The sequence below is a fragment of the Coturnix japonica genome, chromosome 14 (genome assembly GCF_054131305.1).
Source record: "Coturnix japonica strain WE chromosome 14, WE-NBRP24, whole genome shotgun sequence".
In the NCBI taxonomy this organism is placed as follows: Eukaryota; Metazoa; Chordata; class Aves; order Galliformes; family Phasianidae; genus Coturnix; species Coturnix japonica.
The window spans coordinates 16087453-16106877 of NC_140676.1; the positions used below are offsets into that span (position 1 = coordinate 16087453).

Sequence of the window (19425 nt, forward strand, 5' to 3'; positions counted from 1 at the left end):
CAGAAAAGTTATAAAAAAAGATGCAGAAACCCAGATTATGAGGATGCTATATAAGGCATACAGCAATTAAAAATGGTAGGATTAAAAAGGTCTATGGGGATCAGTGAGGAGTGCAGACAGTGTGGAAGACTAACATTAGGGCTCATTACAACTGTCTAATGGTTTAGAGGGAAGTATGTGATTAAGGTAATACTTGCTAAAAGGATTAACCGAAAACATTGTATGGACATATAGATGGATGCACAAAGCCACCATAAATAAAAATCAACCTATAAAAGAACCTTTCTGATTGAGAACATCGCACTAGAGTAGTCTTTTGACTAGACATACCCACTACTTTTAGTATGTTAACAGTTAGAGAAGTTTCACTCTTTCTCAAGTCAAAGTAATTTTCTTCTTTCTCTGTAATAAAGGAGGATTACAGACATTTCAAAATTCTATTTTTTTTTTAACCTGATCAAGTCTTGGATTCTGCTGTTGAAGGCTTCCACTTGTGAGGATTTGCTTTTCACTTCCTGTATTATCTTCAGTGCTGTAGAGTGGTTGTTTCCATCTGGGAAGCTGGAGATTAGGCACCTGAAAATCATGGCTGTTATCCTCAGAAGCCCTGTGGTTAGGTCTTCAAACACCTGCTTATTTGCACTTCTTCCTGAAGTAGCATTATGGTCATCTGGAACATTAACCTAAGTAAAGGGAGGGGAAAAAAAAACCCAACATCTATAATTCAGTAAGAATTGTAGAGAAACACTTAGAAAGCCACATATGAGAACAGCAAAATACAACAGTGAAGTCTGGCAGTGCTGAGAGACATTTAAATATTTCAGGTATAAGAAAGGGTCTATGTACTCCTATACAGACATCATCACCTAAAACTGAATAAATCAAGTCAAAACTGAATTTAGTGCTTAAGCACTGAAGGAAGCTCTACAGCATCAGAGCATATAATCAATAGGGCTCTTGTGTAACACATATACTGCATTTCTGATGAGTCACTAACAAAAAAAAAGAACTCTTCCTTAAAAAATAACAACAAAACAACCCACTTAACTGTGAATAAATTAATGTGGACTTGATTTCGACCCTGTGTCATTACAAAGACAGTACACATTTAGAATGCACCAAGCACTGAGTAACAAAGAGCAATAACAGCTCATTCCTGTGGAAGGAACAGCCTTTACTGTTGTACCACAGTCCTCTACTTGAGTTTGGACAAACGCGATGTACGTTCATCTTGGACAGGATGAGGCTGTCCTCAGGAAACAATACATTGAAATACCTGATAGTAGCTACAAATACCCATGAGAAGGCCACAGGAGGTATCACCGGGTAGCAGTAACAAAGTACAGTGAGGAATGCAGTTTTTTTTCCCCAGGAGGTGGCTTTTACAAGGCTGAATTCAAGAACAAACTACAGTAGCTGTGGAGGCAAACTAAGAGGGTAAAGTATAGCTGCTTGAAGGTAGTAAAGGTGGCAACCTCAACTGCATCCAAGCAGATGAATTACAGTGGATCCACATCACAAATGAACAAAAGTCCCACCTTCTTCTACTAAGTATCAAAACTTCTAGCAGTTTGCTACTAAAGTTAACACAGCAGCTAAGTTTCTCAAAGACTACTTAAGTCTTCAAAGGCAAAACAACCCCCCTGAAAAAACTGAAAGAAAGAAAACTAAGGAAGTATCCTGGGAAACAGAAAGCTGCATAAACTCCAGGCACAACCAAGACATAACAGGAACATCAGAATGGACAATGTGGAGTAATGCAGTTATAAAAGACAACAGGCTGCAGGAAGTTTTATTCTCATTCCAGGTTAAAATCGTTTACAGCTGGTATAAGCAAGTGAGGTCACAGTAAATTGCTTCTCCCTGTATAGGTATCAGGAGGGATTTGGTAACACTTGGTGACAAAGAACAACATGCACGTTTTTTCATTATTCATGAGCTCCGAGCCTTGTGCCGGTACTTAAAACTCACTGCAATAGCCTGCTTCTGGTGGTGAGCCAAGAGAGCAAGTGAGAAGCCTTTAGCAGCTTATTCAAGTTCAATAGGAAAAATAATATTATGTAGCTTCAGTAACTTCTGCTGACTAAAACAATTCAGGCCTAATGATTCTAATTGCCTGCTGAATAGATGGATTAAGCTTTGTAATGTATAAATTAATTCAAATGTGTCAACATTGTACTAGGAACATCAGGCTTTAAAACATGGCTAACAAATGCGACTTAGTGCTTTTTTCACCTAAGATGAAAAAAAAGATATATAATCTCTCTTAAAAGATTTAACAATACATTGGAGCAAAGCCTTCCAGCTGCTGTGATGAAAGGTACTATAAACAGATGTCTATTTTTTTCTTCTAGTTAAATATATTTACATAGAATGTACAGTTCTCATATATACAAGTATGGAGTCCTTAGTTATACAATTCATGCCTTGATATAAAACCATTCTTACTAATTTGAAGAATAAATACATCTGACACTCTTAATATAATCTTAACATTTCTCACAGAGACGATTTTTTACTTTTCAGTTTTTGGAGGAAAATGTACAGGTGGATTCCCACAAAGTGAGAACATGTGGTTTTTACCCAATCTGTGACAGAGGGGAGATAAAGGGAAACACTGTTTTAAAGAAAATGGGTAAACTCTGAACTTCATTCCTACCTTATTTTCCTTTGGTATGAACTCACTGAGACAAATGATCAACTCTTATTGTATAAGTAATTAACAGAACAGTGTGAAAGCGTGTCAAGATTTATGTACAGCATTAATTGGGATGCTTGCAAAAGTGATGTACTGCTGCGTGTTGATCATTACATCAGATAAGGGGGTAGGAAATCTTAAGATTTAATAGTATAATTGTGAAACCTTTCAAGCTCTGCCTTCTGTGTTTGATTACAACAGAAATTAATGATGTTCATAAAAGCCATTCTTTTCTTGAGCATAGGCTTTGGATAAGCAAGTATTACAGAACTTCCTACTTTTATTTGTGAGGTCTAAGAGGCCTAATAGTTTAACTGCCAAAATCTACAAGTAACGTTACCTGCCTAAAGTGACCTGTCAAGTGCTTGGTATCACACATGTTTCAAAAGGAAAAACAGGAAAAATGCATTCAGTTATCTGACAGATCCCATGCCTCACCACCATTTTAACGTTCATGTTGACCGTTGGTGCCAGACGTAATCAAAAGCCTTACTTGCTTTAAAGCAGTTCTTGAACCAAGATGGTCTAATGACCAGATTTCCAGCTCTGGCAGTCTCCATAAAAGCAATCCAGTAGAGAATTCCCCTTGTGTAAGGGAATCCCTTGCTTGTGTAGAGCTGCTGTAAGCTCTTCAGATGTGCTCAGCATCCAGGATTGAATCCTGCAAGATGCTGAACAACATGGCCCCAATCCAGTAAAGCACTTAGGCACACATTCAATATAGCTGAAAGTGCTACTCGGTTCTGACTCATGCCACTGCAAGTACCCCTGTATATCAATGTGCATTTCTTTGTGCTAACAAAAATATGCAGTTTCCAGTTAGCAAAGTAGAGCTACCACTGAGAACTCATTTGTGTTTTTATTTTTCTCGTAAAAAGCATAATCCTTCACAGCCATGAGTCACTTCAGATATTGAGCTGTTAAACCTAAAAGATCTCCCAGCCTTTGAAAACGCACCATTTCCAGTCATCACCAGGCTTGCTTCTGGAAAGCACATACATTCAAAACAGTGTAGAATGTTGGATTTTCAATGGAACAACCAGTGAACTAAAGAAATGGAACCCGTCCAGGAAGAATTATTTTTTACATGTATGTAATTATTTCTTCTACCCTGGCCCCATTTCCAACATGTGCTCTGGGACTCATGTACTTGCTTCCCAACTGAAGCAGATGAATAGAAACCAAATTTTTGGTCTTTTCAAAGTTACATTATTAAAAGGACAGGCAGTTTTTGTTCTGTTTTACGCTGCCAGCATTGTCTGGATTGCTTTAGAGACAGCCCAACACACAGAGCTGACATCCAGCCGAGGCACTTTTCTAACGACCTCGATACTGCTAGGTGCCGGTCCTTGGATCTCCAACAGAGGGACAAGAGGGTTTCTCAACCTCTTTGTGATCTGGCAGCTAAAAACCCTCCACAAAGACAAAGAGAACTGTCAGTACCACGGAGCCCAAGTGCTATGGAAACAGAATGCAATTTCAGGATGGACCAGAAGGGTGGAGCAGCACATCACAGTGCTTGGGAGTTCACAATTCTGGTCACAGCGCTAATGAACATGAAGCCAACTTATTCACTGCAGAATACAAGAGGGAAATGTGCAAATGAAGACATAGAATGATTAAACATATATATGTAACAACACAATAACAACAATTAAAAACATCTCAGTTTCCTCATTAGTATAGATTCCTATTACAGCTTAACTGACAACAATATGATGATAAGATGTGAAAGATCTGAACGAGCCAACAAAAACTTCTAAGCATTTTTACTGGCCAAAACACTCTCAAAAGGTTCTGCACATTCCCCTTTGATCTGAGAGCACAGCTAACAAACAAACCATCACGCCTCTCATGGATCATCAGGAAACCACGAAAGTGCAGGTATCTGGAACAGACAAAACCCCAAACTGTTTACTAAACCATCACTTACAGATGTATGTACAGAAGCATATGGTTTATTATGCATGGGTTTTCCAGATATCTGTGTGGAAAAGAACTTGACTAGTAAAAAACCCAATCAAAATAAGAAGCCAACTGTACGCATCTACAGTTCTGTGTAACTATTTGTCTCTGATGCAGTACAATCTCCCAAAATACACAATTAGAAAAGGTTTTCTTTATCTTGCAGCTATCATCTACGTTCAGGAGACAAGGAAGAGCAGAGAGAGCAAGTCTGTATAGAAATGAACTTACTTCCTGACCATCAGCCTTCCACAAATGCAGACAGGAAGGTTTGATGCAGTGGCCTTTCAGAGTTGGAGTCTGGCTGCTACTGGCCTCAGCAGGCACTGACTTACACATTATCTGAGCTGATAAGAAGGCTCAGAAAGGCAAAATGATAAGTCATGTCTATAGAAGGTTTAGGAATGAGGTAAATTGCAGGAAGAAAGGTCTAAAAGCTTTTAATAACTAGCTTGAACAGGCTGGAGGTCACAGAAAAAAAAACATAAAAAAACCACCTCAAACCCACTAATCTCTACAGCTGATTTCCTATCAGTTTCCTTTTGGTTGCCCAGCTCACAAGAGGAAAAACAAAAACGAAACAAAAACAAAACCCTCAACTTCTCCAGTGGATAAATATTATAAATAACATCTTCGTAAAGGAGAGGCACATTTTGCTATCATCTCATATTTGATTCTTCGAAATGGATAGCTTTGAGTTTTAGGCAAAATGAAGCTGACACTGCATTAGATTTTGAGGTTGAAAAACAAAACTAAAATCTAATTATATTACACCAAAGCAAGGTTGATATCTGCTGCATTTACAAATATTTTTAGAGCTTTTCCAAAACTCAAACCTTTCTGTACTCAGCAAATATTAACACGTGTTCAGTAATTTGTTAAAGTCTTGCAATAATATGTTCTCTTATTTTCTACAGAGTATTACTTGGGGTTTATTATGGGAATATACACAACACAGGCAGCATCACACAGCTCACCAAAGTAGGAAAACTGCTGGCAGTTAAACTCTTTGGAGGGCTGGCCTTTAATATCCTGGCATTCAGAGCCTGATCCAATTAAAAGAAGTGCTTTCCATGCAGCCTTTTTCTTAAGAAAGGAAAACTGAAATTTGATCTGACTTTGTGCATTTTTGAGAGAGAAGAATCAGGGTTAGGGAGGTAGTGCCCTACTTATTTATTTTTACTTAAATACGTATTTCATTGGATGATGAAGATTTCTGAGTTCAAGGGCCAAATTTGCCTGAAGAGAACATAGGAGACTTTATGCACAGGAAAGAAAAGTCCACTGTGGGTCAAGGGGAATTTTCTGCTTTAGTTCCAGTTTTGCTGCAATCCTATGGCATTATTTGGCAGCAGGCTGAGAGCACCTCTACGCATTGTAAGTTTCTTTTATGCACTGCTCCTGATCTCTAGGTGGCCCACATAGTCTAAGAAATACCCTCTGTATTTATTCAGAAGAGGCTGAGGCCATTTGCACAGAGCTGTGCTGATAAAAGGGAAGGTGTCTGGCATCAGAATGAATCTTGTCACTTGCAAAGTGCTGAAGGATTTCATCTCTTTGTAATTAAGCAGGGAGCCTGTGTTCTGGCTCGCTCTGCAGACAGCAAGCAGTGTTGTGACTGGCCCAGCACAATACATGCACCTTTCACTAAGTATATTTGAAATCTAATACCTGGAATCCTCTTGGAAAGATTTGGTGGAGAACAATGAGCTGGCAGCTACTTAGAGGACAACACACAGGTTGCATTCCTGTTTTCTTTGTTTGTGCCAAAGGCCTTTGGACCATCTTTTTTAAGTGTTCATCAACAGTCCTATGGCTTGTTGAGTCTAACAGCGTCATTTAAATTATTTAAAGTACGTACATAACTTTTCAATTAACAAACTGCTTGGCTCATGAAAATACATACGCACCATTTATAAGTAGAAAACCAGGACTAAATATCTTATGATGAGCAGGTCATTATGAATTAAAAATGAGTTTTCAAATAAAATATTTAATGACATTTCAAATTAAATGAAACATTGGGAAATTAAAACCTCCACTGTCAGAGAGCCTTACTATTTAAACGCCTCTGCAAACACAGTTAACAAGATATCGAACTGCTTTGTGTTTTCCATATCGAAACACATAAGAACACAGCACACGCGAACAACTCATAGCATTCTATACTTTAACTATTGCCACAGGCTGCATTAAAGAAGGGCCCAGAATGGGTTAAGATCAACACACTGTCCACTCATCAGAGTTCCTAATGTTTATGCTTCTGCAGAATTGATTAGCAGCAGAGAGAATATCCATTTGTATAGAAGTACATGTAGCTTACCAAATGCACACAACAAGAGAACCATATTCTTCTAATTGGAGCTCTATGATCATTACGGTCCTTTTCAACCCAGGTCATTCTATGATCTGTTGGTGGTTTTACACTGCAAATACTCTAATGTGCTTGTGAAAGAGGACAAATTAAATGTATTTTACATACCGTAAACTGGTGCATCAACAAGTCCATTAAAAAGGTAATCTTGTTACTAAAAAGAATATAGGTGCAGTTCTCTGGGCAGTTATTGCAGGTGAGTCCATAAGCATTTACTGTGCTGCACAGAGACCTGAAAGACCAGGAGGAGAGAAAGAAGAATGAACAGAAGAACACAACAAAACAGTATTTCAATAATCCACAATTGTTTCTCTAAACTCAGATTAAAAACAGAACTGAAAATTTAAATGAAATAAGGGAAAAAATAACACCTTAAAATGTTATGAAGCCATATTTAGCAGAATTCCCCCTGTGTGTGGCTACTGGACTCTTCTGTATTCATGGTTTACATCTTAATAACGCGCCCTGGAACTGTTTGAAAAGCATGAACTTTCTCATGCTGTTAATTTTTTAGTAAGCATACTTATACACATGCATTCGTAGTACTAATCTAACACAAATTATGGCCATACTGCAAAGGCATAGCAAAACTAAAGAAATAAGCCAATATGCTATGTAATTGGGATAAGCAACATTCTTTTCTTCTGGCTTGTTGGGAACTGGGGAACAAGGTCCCCCTCCTAGCACAACCTTGAGGAGAAAAGGACGTGTAGGGAAGCTGAGACCAGTCCTACAAAATACACTTAGAGAGAAGAGGAATGTGACCAAAGATAACATTGTTCCAGAATAAACACAGAATCAATCTGTAGAACTCCGCTTACCACAGAAGCAATCATTATTCTTATACAAATACGCACACGGACACACCACACGAAGAATCGTAAATATATACAATAATAAATAAAGATGGTTAGCAACTCAAGATGTTTGTCTAAAGGAAACTGAAAAGTATCATCAGTATTATGGCATCTCTTCTTCAGCTTGAGAAACAACTCTGGACTTGCACAAATGCATTAACTCACTTGGTTTGATCTGTGTAAGTGCAAGGAACACCAACACCTTTCCAGTCTCAACGTGCCAGTTATCACCACGTTACCAACTCTGTATGTTTTACTGTACCTGTAATTAATTCTCCTGTTCTGTCTAATTAAATCAGTTACAACCTACAGTTCACACGATAGGAGTGCAACATCAAACCATTATTTATTGATAAGAGTGGTTAATTTTTGCTCATCTCACCTGATTTTTACTCTACAATAATAACACAAAAATTCAATTAGGTTTTTAAAAAAAATAGGTATGGAGCGTGCTATCTTATCCTAACTACATATTTATTTCACCTTTCTCAACAACACTGAAAAAGCATAATCAACTCATAGGCTTCTTATTTATGGATGATTATTGGGTGGGTGGGTGTTCTCACAGAGAGATGGAACTGAATCAGCAGTTGGTTTTTTTCCAGTTTAAATGAAAGGTGCCGATTTTCTTTTCATCAGCTGTTCTGATTGAAAGCAACGATTAATTCAATTTAAATACAAACACTGAAGAATCAGGTAGGGCCTGGGTAGGTTAACGCATCATTCTGGCAGCGCTGCAGGGTTTGTGACGTGATGCAGTTAATTCACAACAACATTTCTTTGTTATATGGGATTCTCAGAACTGCAGAGACGAGCACTTATTTTCCATTTGAACACAATCTTCCAAGTTGCAGAACAAAATCAACTGCGATAATGCATCGTGCTTTTGTATTTCCCAAATGAATCCTATGTCAGGAAAAGCATTTGAATTTTCAGAGGCTTAAATAATGGTTCTGAAAAGGTGCTTTAAGCAAATGGATGTCAAATTAATTTTTCACAACAATAAAGAAGGTCCTTTTAATTGGAAACATAAGCTTGCTAACTGCGTTTCGTTTAAATGCATTCTGCTCGTGGCACGTTCTGAACTATGACTCAGTTCCACCATTTTCTCCAAATTGAAAATGGGAAGTGTCAGCACAGAAGCCGTCCCCAGGTGGTTTGCAGTGTTAAATGGCAGATTACAGACAGCACAACTAATTTCTTTACTTTAATCTTATTAAGGGCACAACAGCTGTCAACTGTCACCATTTCTGCACAAGGCCTCCGAGACGAGAGCTGAGTGCTGCGAATGTCAAGCAAGAACTTTATTTAACCACCAGCTCAGCTCTCTGGGACGGACAACTAAAAGCAGCTCAGCTGTTTTTGCTTTCTTCCCTTCTCCTGTCTGAAGCTCTGATTGCTCCTCATATCAAGCGATGGGTTCTGCAGCTGAAATGGAAGAGTGTGAGCCTCACGCACAACGCAGCTGTCTATTGATCACTGATGTAGCACTAAACTTTGTACCTCACCCGCAAATCAGCTTTACAGCCGTGTCAGACAGCATGCACGCTCCAACCGCATAATAAGTCTCCCTCCCTCTGATGCAGGGCTTTCCTCCTGAGCAAATCCAATTATAGAAACACTCCTCCTTCTGGTACACTAACTTTGATCCAATAGAGAAATCTGTCTTAAAACTAGACTAAAAAACATGCATCTGTGTACTATATTCACTTCACATGAACACAAAGGAGAATACATGCAGAACTGAGCCACGCTCCTGCACCACTAGACAGGGGCGAGGAGTCACAACTTCTGCTTTAGAGAAATATCAGCACTCTGACTCTTTTCTTAACAAAGTAATTAGTTGAAAACCAATGAGCAGAATGGCCGCAAGGTGCACCAGGGTAAGAGAAACAAAAATAAGTAAAAACTGAAGACAAAAAGCCCCACTTCAGGTTTGTACTTCATTCTTGGGGCCTATGATATCAACAGGAACCCTCAAAGGAATTGGAGGTTCATAATCAATAACTATTTTGTCTGTTTTACATTATTCAAGGCTTCAGCCTTGATATCTCATCACAATTAACAGAAGACACAGCTCAGCACCAACACTTCCAAAAACTCATTAGATTTGTTCTGAAATGGTATTCTATGAAAAACAAAACACCCCCAAACAACTACAAGTTAACTATCACAGAACAAGCAATAGCTGAGCCATTCCTTTCCCCACATATTTTACAAGTGTGACAATCTGAAAGGCCTCCACAGAAATTATCCTGTCCTGGTTTATCAGTTACTTCATCGCAGGGTTTGGATCTCGAGCCAAAAATCCACCTATCAATTACCTACTTTTGGTGATGAATCTTGTTCCTGTATTGTGTGGTAGGGCAATAATGTCTTGATTTTGAGTGCTGCGAGAGTGAGACATCCAGCCCTGAGACAGACAGCAACAATACACCACAAAGAGACAGATGCGGCAGGTTTCAGATGCTGATCTTGTTTATTACAACAGCTACTAATTTGTATGTAAAGTGCTGGCTACCCAAGGAACTCAAAACTCTTTGCAAGTGTGAATGAAACAAATCCTACAAACCCCATTTTCTGGCAGATTTGTTATAATTATCAAGGGCAGAAAGGAGGCACAGCACAAAGGGGATAAGTGAGTTGCCCACAGTAAACAGGAAAGGCAACTCGGGGATGTGAATCGTGTTCTGGTTTTGATCGTAAGTCATGAAATTGCTTTATGGAGTTCCTTCTTGCTTTCCCATACAAGCATAAGAAAAATACCATAAAACTCTGAAACCACTTGAAATTCTGCTGAGTGTGCTGAACGTGAGCAAATTCAGGAAGATTATGAAATGCTTCTTTAAGAAATAAGGCAGCTGAACACTAATTTGTACGTTAACATCAGTAATAAAATCAACTGTAATCCATTGCTTTCCCTTTTCTTTCTTCAGTGCTTTATTTGAAGGGAGGAATACTGTTGGGACACTGCATGTATTATCTGTCTCATAAATGTCACATCTTTTCACAGCATTTGCTGCCCTGCTAAGTCTAACTACCAATCTGGCCAGCGGTACAAAACAACAGGCATATTGTTAAATCTTTGATAATAAAGCTTTATCCTGTAGACATGGGATTAAAGTTCTGAGCTGCACCATACTGCCAGGATTTTGGAGAAAGAGAGATGTAGATAATAGCCCATGTAATCTCCTCACCTACTTGTAAATAGCTTAACCTCGGCACAAAAAAAAAGCAGAGACATTCCCAATTTGAGTACCAATGGTAAAATGTGCATGAGCACACAATTGTAAGGTCAGCAGAGTCCTTCAGCAGAGCATAGGTGGCCCAGGGAAGACAGGAAGGCAATTAATGAAAGGTCTTAATTTAACTTGTCTTCACAGGGCTTTGTTTCACCTCTATGCAGAGTAAACTGCTGCTGCTTCAATACATTCAAGATATGTTCTTCTACATGAGAAAGAACATCACTGAAGTCAACCACAGAGGGCTACGCTATATGCTGCAACACCAAATTCACTGTGATGCCTCCAGCATGCATTATGCTTTCCATCTAAGTTTTTAATGTATGTAAAAGAAGTTTTTGCTAAAATAGTTTATCCTTCGAAACTCTGTGGGGTATTTTATTGCTATTTTGCAGCACATCACCTTGAGAAGTGGCAACAAAATGCAGAAGTCTAGCAAATATGAACAGCAACTGCATAAAATATATATGAATGGGAAACTTCACTAGCAGCAATCAGATCCACAAAAGCATGAATCACAGATTGCATGATAACCGAGAGAAGGTTTTGTGGAGAATTAAGATGACCTGAAATCCTATTACTAAGTTTGAAAACTTTGATTTCCTTATCATTTAAGCATTTTCACCCTCTAGTTAAAGCAGCACAAGGAGATGAATTGCGACATAACTTTGCATTTAATAGTAAGCCCTACAATACACGTTAGGTACAACATTAAATTCACTCACATGGGGAATTGTATGGACTGACTTCAGCAACTGTTCCTTAGAAGAAATGTGACCCATGGAAACTTGATGATCATAGCTGAAAGCGTGCTGCACTGCACATAGGTTAGCTGGCTTAAAGCTACATACATACCTCCATATATTTGCTAATATAGAAACAGCTCAAGTTTGACACTTCAGCTTAGTTTTCTGTTATGAAAACTGTATTCAGAAAGTCTGCTCCTGCCAAAGACCCAACCAGCAAGTTCCAGGTGCCATTTATCTAACAGCCTGAATAAAACCTGCTACACGTCTAGCTATTTCATCTACAATCCTGCCAACAAGAAACACAAACTTCCGAGCTATAGAAACAAAAAGTAATAATAACTAGCAATACTTAATACATAATAACACAACCAACCCTGTGGCCTTAATGACCCTGCTGGTGAGTGGGTTTTGTGCTTCTGGCTTCAGCAGCAGCACTGACTTAGCAGAATATGGATGGAGAACGGCATGAGGCTGCTAACGGGTTTTGCAGCTACAAATCCAAGAGCTGGAAGCTCTCTTTGAGCACCAGCGTAACATGTGAAGATGACCTAGAAACGGAAGCTGGCTCCTTGTAACATAAGAGATAGCTCAAGTTTAAAGAAGCCACCAGAGAGGTGTCTGCAATTTCTGCAGTTGTTTTTGTTTTTTGAAGAAAATTTTGTTACATGTTCTTGGAACCTTGAAAAAACAGCAAACTTGTGCTTAAGGAAAAAATAAAATCGTTCCTAATTTTTCCAATTGCAATAGTCATTCACACTAACCAACAGGGCATTAAACTGGAGGGATGCTGTCTGAACATTTAACTTACTCCCAGCAGCACCTGGAACTTTGAAAGAGTTTTCCAATAGTTCATAAGAAGGCAGGCTTTGTGTCTGAGTTATGAATGGAGCAAAGCAAAGGTGCTCCACAGCCTTAAGAAAGCAGGAAATGGAATATAACAGCATTAGCTCTACTGCTTTCCTTCTTTGGGAAACAGACGTCAATTTAACCTCATGTTGTACTTGTTCCTATACAATATCTGTCAGGAACTTACAGCTATTTTTTTTTGTATGCTCTTGTAGCAGGAATGAATAAAACCACATCAGCTGCATCCACTGAACGCAAGCAGTTCTGCTTAAAGCAGTTTTATTTCTGTTTGAATTAAACGTTACACAGTGCTTAACAGAATACGTTGTTAATTGAAAATATGGTACGTCCCACTACAGTGATCTTAATTTGAGGTCTAAGCTCTGGCACAAGATCATCATTTGGTAGTCCTCCAAGTCACAAACACTTTGGTCAACAGGTCAGTATAATTACACTTATTTAAATGCTTCCTTACAGACTGAGTAGTATTTTTCATTCTCCCAGCTGCTGCTGAGCACTGTAACACAAACTCAGCATCAGGGGAACTGGGTGGACTTGCAGGAAGTGTATTCTGCACGAACTACAGGGAATGCAGGGATTTTATTCTTTTTGAAGAGCAAAGTAAGGATATTAAAAGCACGTTTATTTCCTAGGTGCTCTTTCCTAACACTTCATACCTTGGCCCATAATATATTGAGAGTCATTAAAGATCCAAAACCACACAATGCAGTGCTTCCATTTGAATTATTCAAATATCAACATAAACCTACTGAGAAATTCCAATAATGGTACACAACAGAACATACCAGGCTTGGTCGCTCCTGTGCAAAAAGCATCCTTAACTCTCATAGCACAAATGGAATTTTTTAAGGATTAGACATTTCAACCCTTCTACTTGTATGTGCTACAAAGAGTAATTCCTCTAATCCACAAGAATTTGGATTTACTTGTTTGCAGAAGCCCTTTCAGCTAGTGCTATCTTAGAACAACTGCTTCACTTTAAAAGTCTCAGAGAACAGCGAATGAGAAGCCCTAGTCTGAAAACCAGAGGTTGAGTGGAAACATCTTCCACCTTTCATGGCAGCACAAAACAGAGCGTGACTTTTTACTTTGAGCAGTGTAAGAAGGAAGCAGAAGCAGTGAAGCAGATGTTAAACGAATACTCCAGCAATACTAAGTGGCAACGGAAGGACCAATCACACTTACTTAAAAGGAATCCGTGAAGCTGCATTCAGGTTGGTGGGAGCAGTCATTGCTTGAAGAACATGCTCGAGGGCAGTCAGTCCTCCTGCAGCCCGAAATGCTATCTGGTCTGCTGTGTTCTACAGAGACACAATCACAGAAAAGAACCAACAGAAGCTTTTAGAAAATTCACATATAAGCCAGGTACCTAGAAGGTAACTGCCCTGAGTTTGTGTGTCAACACAGGAAAGCCTTAATACAAGCATTTATCATGATGAACAGCTCTGAAAAAGAGCAGTGAAATGCCAGTACACAGGGAAGAACATTCTTCAGAAGGCACAGGAGCAGAAATACTCATGTTATGGTCTCAAAGGCAATGAATACATACCACATACTATATTTAGCTAACACCTATAGATTAATATCATAAATCTTTTCCATAAGAACAGACTGTTGTAGGGAAGAAGCCAATCTTTACCCACTGCTGTTACCTCAGCAGCTATACTGCAATGCTCTTCTTTTATATGATTAAGCAAATACAAACCAACTCTATTTCCTCTTTCTTACATACTTTCCCAAAAGGAAACTACCTCCAGGCTTGTTCCCTGGTCTATGAATGCACAGAAATGCTTATGCAGATCACTTTAAAACATGAGTGCCATCATGTTTGGCATGATGAAAATCCAGTGACGTATTTCAAAGCATGGGAACCCCGCAAATTCAGTTCCTTGTCTGGAAGAATGCCTGGCAGCATCAGCAGGCAGAGTGCCAGTTACTAGAAATGCTCTCTGGCAGATGCTGTTGAGGATACAAGCTGGTTAGTTCTTCTGCCTCCTCAAATTAATTGCTTGGAGTTTGGTAAACAGGATTCAAAAAAGGGACATAATTTTGATAATGCTTCAGTTATGGGAAACTACCTAAGATTGAAAATGTCACTTGGAAGATTGGTGCAGGTTCTCTGTTTCCAGTCAGGTGCTTAGCAAGGGACAGCAGCTCAAAATTATTACCCTCCCTGATCTTTTGTCTAATCCACTGCTTGCACCTTATCAAAAATGCACCTGAATTAATCAGTGTTCTTGGATTTGAAGCATCACGTTTACTTTTGGTTTGTTCTGCATTCATCATGCTATGGTGTTGCTTTTAAACAGATCCTTGTAAACCAATTCTGTAGTCCCTATTTGGGAACGGCACAAACCAGTATGGCACACCTCTGCTGCCTGAAAGAATGCTCCAGACTTCCAACTTCATCTCTGGAATTATTAATCTAGATGTTCAGGAAAACAGTCTCAGCTTCACTAAAGAAACAGCTCTGAGAATGCCTGCATGCTTAAGTGGGAGGCTTATTTAGCAAAGCATGCAATGCAATGGAGTTCATGTTTGTTGAACAGAAGAAAACCCCACACATTTGTTGACTTTTAACAGTGGAAGTTTTTGGCTTTGTGTATTTTCAGAAATATCACTATTTCAGAAACCATTTTGAGACATCTCAATCATAAATCACACAGAATCACAGAATTGTAGGGGTTGCCAGTCATAAGCAGGAGAATGAGGCAGAAAAATCACACAGGGAAAAATGATCATTGCTGTCATTCAGGCATTTCTTAATAGAGAGGGGAAGAGGCACAAAGGATGCCACCTACATTTGATTTAAGCATTACAGAAATAAAAGTGGATATGAGGCCTTCAGAACTAACGATGTAGCACTCAAAACTAATATAAGAAAAAGAAATCTTGTTTTCAGAAGTCTCTATCAGTGTGAAATACAGCAGCCTGGTTTGTACAGGATGAAAGCTGACACAGCTGACGTGATGCTAAGTATGAATTTGTAATTTTTTGGATCATTATGCACTTGTCAAAGTTGGTTGCCATGTACTTTAAATGACACAACAGCATATTCACCATGTATCTCTTCAGCAGAACACATGCACAGTAATGCACAGGTGGCAAACTGAACAGAAATAGCCATAAACACGTAGTGAAACAATCCTTAGGATTAACTAATAACTAAGCAATTCAGCTAACTTCTAAAATTCATCTTTGTTTTTTAATGTTGTCAAACAATCAGGAAAGCTCCCTGCATACCGAGCGAGTGTGGCTGACTTATTTTCCTACCTGTTACAACACCTTAATGGATTTGAATTCCTCTTCTCTCCTATGGCTTGAGTGACAACTGACTAATAGGATTACAGGCTCCGTTCCAATAATACAGCTCAGCAACATGCCAGCAAAAAATGACAGCCTAAACCTGAATTACATGGCCTGGGAATCCATCCAATTATTAACTAAAGTAACTGTTATTACCTAACCTAATCAAAGGAGAAGCAGCTGTTAATCTTTGGTGGCCTGCAGTGTAGCAGCGGTCAGGCTGGATGAACCGTCTCTGTACTTGACTCCTCTACAGACAATAATTATGTCCTTTGTGATCACGAAGGAAGGGCTTCCTAACCTTTCAGACAGAGGCAGCAGATGGGGAACAACTAACTGTGTGTTCATTAGCAAGACAGGGCAGATTTTATCAGGGTTTGGCATCTGTGGCACCTTTGGAAGCGCCACTTACCCAATGATACTGGCAGGTTTGGCAAATTCAAAAACAAGCAGAGTTCAAAACAACTTTGTCTCATCGTCTGACATTTGGTAAATAAACACAGCTAAACCAAGTTGTTGATGTTATCTTCCTCATCCCACCCAACCACCCTGCTCAGATACACAGACAACATATAAATACATGACAGGGCCAAGCAACCTGTGCAGGTACTTTGCTGGGTTTGGTCTCATACATCAAAGAATTGAAATCATATAAATTGGATGGCTCTGAAATAAAATCAAAATGGAAGAAATCTCTGAGTTACTTACAAAAGTCAGCAGGCTACTGACTGACATACAGGGAGGAACAGTCACCAACACTATTTGATGCCTACGTACAGAAGCAAGGCCAGAACACTCCCCCACTCCTGTTTTCCATTGGATGCTGGGCAAACTGGAAAGTTTGTCAAGGAAGCCTGGAGGTCAGAACAACCTGCCTCAGTACGAGGCACTGCAGAAGCACAAGTCAGTGCATGGCAGGGAAAGCAATGACACAACTGGATCTCAGGAGGGAAGCACTTGAAGGGGAAGATGGTTTCTCATAACACACAGAAGCTGAGAAGGCATGAATTCAGGTAAGAAGGTGATTTTTTTAATGCCAAGAGTAATTAATGACTACCATAATATACTAAGGATATAGTCGACACTCAATCATTTGAAGTTTTTAAATCAAACCTGATTATCTCTTAGAAAAATATGATCCTAGTTAGATCGTAATTTATTAATTTGGTGCAAGAGTTATTGGGTGAAATCCAATGTCCTGTACCAAAGCACTCACTTCCACCACATTTCTCCTGTTAAAGCACTCCTATCATTTAGTACATAGAGGAAAATAAGAAGTGGTGAAGAGCTTTAATGATTTCGTGTCAGCTTTAACATCTCTGTTCTATGTAACTGCAGTACTTCACAGTTTGAATAGCAGCACTTGCATGTGAAACTGTCCTGAGCTATAAAAACACTGCTGTGTAAGCCAGCCCCTCTTAGACAAACCTCCACAATCAATATTCCAACATGGATTAATATTTTCCTTCCCCAGCTATGAGAATGTGTTCTGCCAGTCCCACCAACTAGGTATGAATGCAAAGCAGAATGGAGAAAGCCTTAAAAAAAAGAGACAGCACAAGCTAAAATTGTTTGTTAGGAAGTATTTCTGAATCAAACCCAAACCCTTTAATACTTTCTCGCTTCTATTTCTGTAAGAATCCACTGAACTCACATGATTATTCTGCACTTGAACTGTTCACTCAAGGGAGAAGTAATAACTAATTAGTAAAATATAACTGAAATCCATCTTCAGAATGCTCTTTCCTTTTATCCACTGTTTGAAGATCCTATCTAAAATGCCAGAGGCTAAGAAATGCAGTTCAAAGCTGCCTTCAAAAAAATAAACTTGACAACTGAAGCTTGGGCTGGATAACCTCTTTTTTTCTCCCCTTCCCTTTATATAAACACTTAATGTCTGCATGCACATACAAAATCACTGACATGATATGAGTGTAGAAAGTATATGCGCTTGTACTGGTCCTCCAGACACAAAAAAATTATGCACCATCACTGGAGAGAGATAAAGAGTTTTGTTTGCTGTAATACTTATCTCTAGTGAAATTAATACTATAATAATACTTAATTTTTCCTTAAAATGGGGTTTTCAAACAAGCAACTCAACCTACAGAGTATCAGACACTGTGCATCAATGGGAAAATGTTGTAAAACAAACTAGGTGCAGGATTCAAGTATGAGTGGCTTCGTACCACTTGCATACTGTTGGGGAGCAGTATTCAGTCACGTTAAGGACATATCCATTGTGTATTTGTACCAACTCCTCCCTCACAAGTTGCCTACACATTAAGCTCTTCAGGTAACAACAAGCAAAGCCACTGTAAGGACAGCATGAGTAATGCTCCTTCACACCTTATCCCACAAAGCTAAGCAGATTCAGAAGCCTTACAGATAAGGCAGCTCCTCTGGTTTCTGTGTTCCATACAAACCAATCCCAGTGGTTTCATCCAGGTAAGGAGGCTCACCTACCATCTGCGCAGCGCCTGAGATGACAGGTAGGTAAATGGGTGGTAACTTGCAGAAGGGGCTTCACTCCCTGCATGATGCTCAGTACTGGCACACTTCCCCTTTTTTAATTAATAAGTTCTATTAACTGCAACAACTTTACATATATTTAGAATAATACAACAGCTTCGATCAGAGGGGACCATTAAGATCATGTAGTCTCAACCCCACTGCCAGCTACTATATAAGACTGCCCAGGATCCCATCCAGCCTGGTCTTCAATGCCTCCATGGATGGAGCATCCACAAGCTCTGTGGGCAGCCTGTGCCAGAACATCAGCCTCTGAGTAAAACATTTCTTCTTAACCTAAATCTCTCTTTAAAGGAAAGGAGATCTTTTTGTCCTATCACTGACAATGTAAAAAGTCAGTCTCCCTCCTGCTTATATGCTTCCTTTGAGTACTTGAAGGCCTCAGTGATGCTTCCCTGGAGCCTTCTTTCCTGGAGCTGAAGAAGTAAAGCTCCTTCAGCCTTTCTTCACAAGAGAGGTGCTCCAGCCCTCTAAGCATCTTTGTGGTCCTCCTCCAAACCTGCTTCAACAGCTCCTCCTGTGCTGGGGGGCCCTAGGCCTGGACGCAGAGCTCCAGACGGGGCTTTAAAAGGGCAGAGCAGGACAATCCCCTCCCTCTCCCTGCTGCCACCTCCATACTGATGCAGCCCAGGATATCATTGGCTTTCTGGTCTGCAGGAGCACACTGCTGGCTCATTTCCATCAGGACCCCCAAGTCCTACTCCACAGGACATATGTGCACATGATGTGCCATTTAACTTGTGCCTATGAACATTCTTTAATTCATACTTACTTTTCCAAACATCTGCCCGCGCTGTAAGGTAAACCTACGGAGCAGCGCTCCTTATTGAATTAC

At 39.5% G+C, this 19425-nt stretch overlaps 1 protein-coding gene across 5 annotated transcripts in view; it reads right to left on the reverse strand.

Moving 5' to 3' along the window:
* SCAPER (S-phase cyclin A associated protein in the ER) overlaps positions 1–19425 on the reverse strand; it is a 195531-nt gene that overhangs the window by 34199 nt on the left and 141907 nt on the right. For all 5 annotated transcript variants that reach the window (XM_085515841.1, XM_085515842.1, XM_032446775.2 and 2 more), the window contains exons 24-26: positions 13938–14053; positions 7146–7269; positions 454–683 (exon numbers count right to left, since the gene is read on the reverse strand). In XM_085515841.1, coding sequence (XP_085371967.1) covers positions 454–683; positions 7146–7269; positions 13938–14053 — 470 coding nt within the window. The remainder of the gene's footprint in view (positions 1–453; positions 684–7145; positions 7270–13937; positions 14054–19425) is intronic.